A 9,389-nucleotide genomic window follows, 5' to 3' on the forward strand; every position below is an offset into this window, starting at 1 on the left:
TCATACAGCCAATCAGCGATCGGTTAGTAGAAGGTTTTCAACCAATCAGAGCACGTTCTCCGCTCATTCACCTCCTCCGAGCTCCGAGCGGATAACAAGCAGGAACTGAAAATCTTGACGAAACTTGAATAATTTTAATGTTTACCACTAACCGTTGGACCCAAGATTTTGCGATGGCCAAGTGATTACGATGGCAAACTTGCTTGCATGTCGTGGGTTGATGGGTGCGACATAATTTTTGGAAAAAAGCTGAGACTTGGGTGACTGCTGTCCACTGCCAGCATATCAACAGTTTGTTGTCCTCGGCAACGACCCCGCGGATTTTTAGATTTCGCAAAGGAAGCCCCTGTATTTGATGCGATATGCTGTTCGTCGTGTTCAGCTCTGTTGCATTTGCACTTTTCACCTTGGAGACGTCAGCGTCAACGCACTGGATCGTCACTGAAAGAGGACGAATCCAAGCAAAAGTAAAAATTTATTGCAAAATTCGATAATATTTAATGTTGCGATTTTTTTGCAAATATTAATTAATCTTTATTTTCAAGGACGACACTATGTTTGACATGAAAAACCCTGATGACCTTGTGGGGTTTATGGAGCTGGAGAAAAAATTGATGTCTATTGAAAACCTTACTCGTCTCATTGCAACAAAATCAAAGTACGTCGAGGAGACCAACAAGTACTACAACACCTATTCCAAGCTATCACAAGCGACAATGCAACCTTTGGAGTGCAAATCAGCCATTCCCATTGAGGACTGCAATTTTTACATCAGTTCCACCTTAGCTGGCAATGACTATAAGTAAATAACAATTAAAATTAATAAAATTAAAATTTTCATAATTGTGTAATGATTTTTTTAAATCAAAATTATTTTTACAGTACAATCTTGACTGGCAATGTAGAAAATGGTGATGATTTTCCGGAGTGCGCCCCTCTCAACTTCAGCATGAAATTTTACGAGCACCTGTTGGCCATGCAAGATCGGTCTCTTTTGAAAATGAGTCCCGAGAAGACCCTTTTTCCCTTGTCGAGCATCGACTGCATAGGACACCAAGTGGCTGCCCACCTTCAAGTCAACCAGTCCTCCTGGGAGTTGTACAACCTGGCCACCCTGTTCTGGAGGGCCAAAGGTGACGCCCAGCAGGCCATCAACTGCATCCGCCATTCGCTCTTTCACTCTCCTGCAAACAACAAGCACATTGGTCTCCTCCATCTCGGAAACGTCTTCCATCAGTCAAAACGCTCAGCCGAGGCCGCCATCATTCTGCACGCGGCCATCGACCACTCTTCCTACGACCCTGAATCTCACTGGACCCTGGGCAACATTTACTCAGTCATCGGAGATTACCAAAAAGCAATTGTGTGCTACGAAAACGCCCTCAAGCTGGACAAAAGTCTCAGTTTGGTCCAACGGAATCTGCATTCCGTCAAGTGTCATGCATCCATTAGCCAGGCGCTGACTGAGGCCATGGACCGGCTGCAGGAGCTGCTGAATGACATAGAAGACGCCAGTTTGCTCAAACAGGAAAAAACGCACATAGAGGGGCTCATCAACAAGTACAGGGCCATTACAAACATAGCGGAAAAGAATCTTGGCACGGAGGTCGGCACAAGAATTCTTGAGTTAGACGATAGATTGAAAAATTTGATGGAAATGGTACAAACATTGTCAGACAACATGGACTTTGAGAAGAGAGTGGAGACAAAGCCGAATCCATTAGATGGAGAATGCCTTTCAACGGAAGACATTGAATATTCCATTTTGCACTCTTCTTTTGAAGACAGGTAATTAAACTATTAAGTTGTATTAACTTAGCTTACTAAGATATTTTTATTTTTAAGAATATATAGTTGTTTAAACGAAGATCTCGGCCTGAAGAGCGGTGAGAACCACCCTCTACCGTGGCATCCTCCTGTGTGTGAGGAGGATTTTCGAAAAAAGTTTCCTCAAGTTCCTAATCATGTGATGAATCAATTCTTCTCACCCGGAAAGGCAAACAAACTTAAAGCACAACCAGTGCTGATGAAACACCTGCGCCAGTTTGTTAATGGGGAGCTTGAAGCTGACGAAGAGCTTGGCCAACGAATCTATTCTGCTTTGGAAAAAGTAGGTTTTTGTTTTGTTTCTCCTGTATTTTTTTCCGGACACACAATCAGCTGAAATTTGATTCTAGTTGAGATGAAATTAAATCATAAATTTGCTATACTGTTTGTTGGATCCATATTATATTTATTTTTTTTTCGCAAAAGAAATAATATTATATGATGAAAATGGGGAAGCCTGAAATTTTAAAAGACAATTGAGAAATCTTCCAAAAATTGATGCCACTCCAGAGCTAATCTTAATTTCTTTATTATATTGAGATATCCAAATTCTTATTAAGTTGCTTTTTACTTTCATAGAATAAAAAATGTAATTTCCTGCAATACCAAATTTGGGAAAAAGTTTTTTCATATATGAGAATTCGTATTAGTAAGAAATCAAAATAAGTAACTAAAGAATAAGGAATTTAAAAACAAAATCAATAAAACTATGAGCCGTATCTTTTATTATTAAATAATTAATTAAAACATCCTTTTATCTCTTATATACCAATATAATCATCTAATTCAACTTTGGAATAAATAAAAAATATGACACAGTCGAACAGTAAATTAGGGAAAAGGAAGTAAATAAAATACTAATGAAAGTGTCTAAAAAGTTATTCGAGTTATTTCATATCATTTCAGGATCTGTGTTCGCGGTATCTTCTCCGTTCGTTTGCAGGCCTTTACTGGTTTGCACGCGGGGAGCTCCGCCTAGCCACAAAGTGCTTTTTGGCCTCTCTCTTGGAGTCCCCAGAGGAAGATGCTGTCGTTCCTCTGACGGCAATGTCATCAATGCTGATGAGCATGGGCCTCTCGGACGGCGCAATTTACCTGGCGCTGCGAGGCATTGAATCAAACATGAGCGACGTTGGTGGCAACATGCTTCTCTCGTCACTGTACCTGCAAAGGGGCGACCTGAAAAATGCCAAACTGCACCTGCAGCAGGCCTTCCTGAACCGGCCAAGAGGCCTTTTGCGTTCCATTGCTCACAATCTTGAGTGCCATATTAGAATTCTCTATCATGAAAAAGAGTTCTGCGAAAGCGAAATCGCAAGTGATGACGACGAACTGATGTCCATGCCAAATCTCAAACAGTGCATCAAACTGACCAAAAATAAATGATAGTCCAAGCAAAAATTTTCACAAATATTTTTTCATATATAAATTCCTTCTTTTATCCAAATATTTAAATTCAAAACATGCCTTGCCTGAGCATACAAAAGTTTATAAAATAAAATTAGTTCCTTTGCAAGTAGACAAACGGGTAACACAGAAACTCTGGTAAAAAAATTATTGGTGTCCAGTTTCTAGGAAGGAAGCAATTTTTCATGTGGTCGCAGGTGCCACTTTCAAATGAGGTTCAGACAAGGGAGTAAATTTTTTACACCTGGCTTTCTCGCGTTGACGATGCCCCTGAAGGGCCTTAATTTGATTATTGCAGCGGCCGCGGTGACATATCCTCTGGCGAGAAGCCCCTGCAGTGGTTGCGAGACACATGTCACTGCTCGCAGAGGCGACTGCTTGCCTGCGCGCGGAGAAGCCCCACTTGGGTGGCCCCTGTGAAACTCGACACAGGTTTAAAAATTATTACTTCTAAGGTTTTATAATACATTTATGTATGGGGTAATAGAATTACCTTCTAAGCAAATTTGCATTTCTCTTGAACACACGTCCTTGCCACGCGCCACGTTCTTATGCAATTTTTGGCAAGCGCATTTTATCCTCTCTAGCTCGGTCAAGGACGGTGAAACTATGATTTTTATCTGATTTGCTCAGGAGGTTTACATTTTAGTCTTTTCAATCAAAATATAAAAATCAAAAATTTTTATGTGTAAAATCTTGACACAATTACATGAATTTTTTATACTATTTTAAATGTACGTCGGAATTTTTGTAAAAGACATTTTCTAAAAAAATTGAAAAATGGAAACATAGTCACTATGAAATTCATTCTTCAAAAGTTTTTTGTACAATTAATTCTTTAATTTTAATAATTTTACTTTGCACTGCTTTACTGTTGCAGAAAGCATAGTAAATTCCTAACGGAACTTAAATTTCTGAAGTCGGAAAAGTAGCCAAAACTCGAAACCTTCCAAATTCCAATTTTGTAAAAAATTTGTGAGGAGTATAGAACCCACAAGTTTTGACTGGTTTAATTAAATTAAATTTTCTTTAAATTATTTTTTTCAAGAATAAAATAACAACAAGTTTCTTGTAAATTCTTCATTTTTCATGCGGCACCGTGATGGTTAAGTACTAGCCAACGATAGCCGCTGTCACACGCACAAGAGTTTGCAAAGTCTAATCTTGTGCAGTGTCCAGCAGCTCCCGTGCATAGTCATATTTTTTACGATGCTTCTTTCTTCCGTCTTACAACGACGATATGTATTTTTTTCATAGTTCTAAAAAACAATAAAAATATGTGGAAAAATCCTGCAAACTATAATTCAATGAACTTGATAGACGCGCGTTACGGAAAAAACTAGAGCGAATAATATTTTTTTGTTGATTTCAATGTCCAAGAAAACATAGCTCTTTAAAAAAAATTAATGAATTAAAATGTGTACCCACTTTTTTTTAGCAAATATGTGATTACGGTATAGCAATGAATTGATTTAAAGGCTAAAAAGTTTCAAATTGAAATTTAGGTACAGATTATCAAATAGTAGTGGACTTTTTTAAATTTCAAAATTATTGTTGTTTTTTGTTCTTTCAATAATTTAATTTTGACAAATAAACAAAATTAATTTTGACTTGGTGGAAGCAGCTGATATATATAGTTGAAAAATGGAAATCTTAAATTTCCAACCCGATTCCCACTACTTTTTAATAATTATTAAATCTCTTTTTGTCTCAAATCAAATTAATTTTTTGAAATAAAAGTGGGAAAATTTGATACGATTTCATTGACAAATAAAATTAAAAATATTAATCAGAGAGAAGTAATAAATTAAAGCGAAATTTTCACCGGATCTGGCGTCGAATGTAAACTTATCTCACTCGTGTTGGAAGGAAGGAGGGAAAACCTCACCAGGTGCTTGCTGAAGGTGTGAGCCGGGAGCGGCAGTGTGACGGTCGGTCCGCACTGCTGCAGGTTTCGGTCGCGATTAAACATAAGCAAATGACGCTTTCTGTTTTATAGCACGCCATTGCTTCTCACCCCTATCTTTGGTCGAATTAATTTGGCTTCCTTCACCCTCTTTTGTCCTCTTTCGCTGCAGCGCTCTATGTATTTACCTGCGACTGACTGACAAACACACACGTTGGCCGCGCACCGGCTGGCCGACTGTGCGTGCGAATTTATGTATTCATGTGCCATATCGGCGCCTCGCGCCCGCACTAGCCTCACGCACCCCGGCTTCTTTCCAGTGGGGTGCTGCGTTGCATGGGTGCGTTCACGAGCACTCGGCGCGCGAAGGAGGCTAAACGGTTTTCTTGTAACACCGACTTAATCCTTTTATGACACAGCAAAGACCGACAAGAGTGAACTCTGTGCGCTTCTTCCTAAAAAATCATTTCATAATTGCAAAGTTGATCAGATTTTACAAAAGTTCCTTAACATTTTTTTATTATTATTAAAAAAGATGGATAAAAAAATTACTGAACATTATAAATTGTGATTTTTGAAATGCTAAAATTAAATTTAAAAAAAAAAATTGCTAAATTAAAAGTTATAAAAATTGTTGCAACTCAATTCATATGGCTATTTGTGCCTTCCTTGAGCATTCCTTAAAAATAAAATAATTAAATACATAATTCTTGTTGACCAATATTGAGAAATAAAATATATTGAGGGAATTAATTTGAATATGATAATTATTTAATTGATTTTAAAAGAAACCGAATATAGATTTGCTTCATGTCAGAAATGCATCTCTGTATCTTTATTTTAAAATGTGCATTTGACGTTGCCGAGTGTTTGTAACAAAATTATTTTTAATAGCTATAATTTTTTTTCACTTTAAAAAATAATTTTGTTATCATTCCTTCAGTGGGTTTATTGATTTCGTTATTTATTTATTTTTTGTTTATTAAATTACAATAGATTTGGCTATTTCATTCAATAGCAAGGAGATTGCACGTGGACACGAATTGAGCACAGGAAAGCGCACCTGAGCTGATTTACATCGAGCTCACATACTTTTTAATAGGATACATAATTTTGTATGGTCTCCTTTTACCAGGGCTTCGCCACCGCCCCACGCGAGCATTGCTCTTTCTCCTGCACACGATCACCAGCCGCTTGCATTTCAAATTTAAACTTCCAGCTTAGCATAAATTACTAAAGTCTCACCCTTGTACTTATTTAATTCACATAAATAAAATGCAAGTTTGTTTAAATTCTATATTTGAAAGCGTTTAGACTAGCTGTAATAAAATTTTTTTGAGAGAAGAAAAAACTATCATTAATTAATTGATTAATTTAATAATTTAATATGTATTAAATCATTCTAGTATTTTAATAATAAAAACTAAATTGTTTCATTGAAAAAATAATATTTGAGAAAAATAGATTTTTAAGCTTTTTTTTATTTCGCATTTTGCGGCCCATTTTATTTATAAAAATGATTTTAATTGTCCTTATAAACATTATATTTTTCAAACTATTTGATCAAAAGAGTAAGGCGCATGTGAGAATTTCATCTCCTTTGATTGCAGCTCTATTTTCTATTTAAATATAAAATATAACCCAAGAGGTTTCGCAATTTGCAATAAATTTTAATTTTCCATTATTTGCTCTCGATAAATAGACCTGACGCCCCGATTATATAGTGTAAATTCATTCGAAGCGAAGAGGCAGCGTGGTGGAAAATTCTGTTTTCTCCTGACTGCGGATTTGCTCTGATTTTGCGTGAATAGAAAGCAAATTGCCTAGGCACTATTGAAAAAGTGCACTGGGTTGCTGGGCAGGCTCTCTCTGTATGTTGATGCGAGAGAGAGAGAGAAAGAGAGAGGGCGAGAGCGCGGCGGCATTGACGTCAAAGTCATGACGTAGTCGGTCCCGCTGTATCGACACAATTATTCAGCCCCACGGCGGCGAGCAAAGTTGACGCGGTGTGCAATGTAATTAACGGACACGGTCCCTGTCCTTATTAATCGCCTTGCTGGATGCATCATTTATACAAATACATTTGCAAACTCGTTTGTTCCAATCCATTGATTTTCGCTCGGCAAAATTTTTTCAGACATGTGCAGGCGGGGCGCACGACTTTTCTGGCAATTGCAGCCAAATCCGCCGCCACCGGAATCTATAGAACAAACGACACGACACCCTTAGGCGCAGCACACCCTCCACCCTATCGAGTTCAGTCAATCGGCAAATTTTGCTGGTTGACCAAAAAAATCTGTAGTTGATTGTTTTTTCCGGCTGTTAATCTTTGCCAATTTGCCATTTACAAATAATAGCTATAAAATGATAATTTCAGAAATAAATATAAAGGAAACTATTGAAATAACTAAGCCTTGAATTCTCAACAAAAAAATCCAAAATTAAAATTTAATTTAATTACCGTATGATAAAAATATTGAGAAAAAATAATTAAAATTAGCTGAAATTAATTAATAATATGGTACCATATTATTAAAGTAAAGAACCAGTTTATTTTGAGGTTAATTTTCAGAAAAATTATAATCACGCAATTATGCAAAATTAATTTTAAAATAAAAAATTGAGAAATTTAATTTTTTAAATTTTATGTGAGAAAAGTTATTTTAATTATGTAATTTAATTTTCTATTGAAATAAAAAAAATGCAGTACTATACCATTGATGGGAATTGGTGGGTGACAGATTTCACCTTTCAAGCATCGCCGCAGCCGAACAGAGGGATGGCCACTTGTTACCAAGGCCCGGTGTCCGCGTCAGGTTCAGCAAAAGCCCTTGAAGGATTCCCAGGACCCTAGCTTACCTCGGTCAGGAGCTGGCGACGAGCAGGAGCGAATCCTTCGGGCTGCTGGCGTGTACAAAAAGTAGGACCTCGCCAAGGGTAGAGAACTGAGACCCATATCCAGTAACCTCAATGGAGGCGCGCTCTCATTGGTCCAGCGGCCTCTGACGTCGGTGCATTGATTGTTACATCCCCACGTGGGAAAGCGAGCCCATTTACTTCTGTTTTATTAATCGCACTCAAGCCGCCTCCGGCCGCCTCCGCCCGGGGGTGGCAACCGCCCCTGAGGTCTACGAGGCCGTCCAAGGCTGTCCGGGTCGCCCCAGACCCCGGCGGAGGCCAGGGTCAGCCCCCGCGAGGGTGCTGTTGCGCTGCTTGCGTCATTGCCATTATATCTATCCCAGCTCAACCCCATTCTACCCCCTTGCGTGGTGACGTCATCGGCTACATTCAGAGACCCTTTGTGGGGTGTATGTGTGTGCGAGTGAGTGGCTCCGCTTCGTGTTATTACATTTCCAAGCTTCGCCGTGCGATTTTTTGCTCCGTTTCTCGCCCAAAAATCAAGAGCGATTACAGGAGGGGGCTCCTGTGCAGTCCAGAGTTGACACGAATGCAACGAGAGAAAATTAACTATGCTGTAATCCTACAAGAACACGGAATGAAATGAAAATATAATCAAGAAAATTAAATTAAACGTTAAGCTTCAATTACATTGAAACTTACTGCAAAGCAGACTTTATATTCGACTCATTATCGAAATTGAAATGAACAATAAAATTTAAATTTAACAAATTTTATTTATTACCTCGGTTGATATTTTGCAAGAACATTATAAATTCTTCGCTGCAAAAACTCTACAAAATCACATGTAAAATTTTAATCCCTTTTTCAAAAGAAAACACCAAAATTTGATTATAAAAATTGCCACATTATTGTTTAAGGCTTTTTATTTAAAACATTAATATGCCCTAAATTCTTTTAAAATGTATTTAATCAATATCATTATTAATATTTTGCTATTTTGAAAATAAAACCACCTTTTTCTCAATTAAATTTGATACTAAATTGTAAGAAAAATCATACATTTCATAATGATAAAGATAAAAGTATAAAAAATTCAGAATTCAGTTTAAAATAAACATCATTTGAGTCCCCAGACTTTATTTTCAACGCCTTCTACTTATATTCTAAATTTTCCACTCCAAAATTAAAGATATGAGTTCTATTGTAGTCACGGCTATTTGTACTGGAAGTCCCAAAATAGAATAGGTCCGGGAAAAAAATTTGGCCGGTGGAAATTGCGCGACGCACGTGTTGCTGTGCGTCCGCTCTCTCATCGTTCAATAAGCTTTAGTCGCCTGCAGAAATTCGTAATAGGCAGCGCGTCAAGCACAGCGGCTCGGCCGGTTGC

At 37.7% G+C, this 9,389-nt stretch overlaps 1 protein-coding gene across 1 annotated transcript; it reads left to right on the plus strand.

Annotated features, from left to right (window-relative positions):
- The first annotated feature begins 53 nt into the window (after positions 1-53).
- LOC132203791 (tetratricopeptide repeat protein 17) lies at positions 54-3,229 on the plus strand. Its single transcript, XM_059631815.1, has 5 exons — positions 54-467; positions 546-802; positions 883-1,788; positions 1,846-2,110; positions 2,734-3,229. Exons 1-5 carry the CDS (start codon positions 363-365, stop codon positions 3,211-3,213), a joined length of 2,013 nt encoding a protein of 670 aa, XP_059487798.1. The 5' UTR covers positions 54-362; the 3' UTR covers positions 3,214-3,229.
- Positions 3,230-9,389: the final 6,160 nt, after the last annotated feature.

This window comes from Neocloeon triangulifer, unplaced genomic scaffold (assembly GCF_031216515.1).
Source record: "Neocloeon triangulifer isolate White Clay Creek 2 clone unplaced genomic scaffold, ASM3121651v1 ptg000017l, whole genome shotgun sequence".
In the NCBI taxonomy this organism is placed as follows: Eukaryota; Metazoa; Arthropoda; class Insecta; order Ephemeroptera; family Baetidae; genus Neocloeon; species Neocloeon triangulifer.

Coding starts and splice junctions, on each gene's coding strand:
- LOC132203791 (XM_059631815.1), top strand. CDS start 363: ATGCTGTTCGTCGTGTTCAGCTCTGTTGCATTTGCACTTTTCACCTTG. Junction 1,789..1,845: donor CACTCTTCTTTTGAAGACAG/GTAATTAAACTA, acceptor TTTATTTTTAAG/AATATATAGTTGTTTAAACG. Junction 2,111..2,733: donor TCTATTCTGCTTTGGAAAAA/GTAGGTTTTTGT, acceptor ATATCATTTCAG/GATCTGTGTTCGCGGTATCT.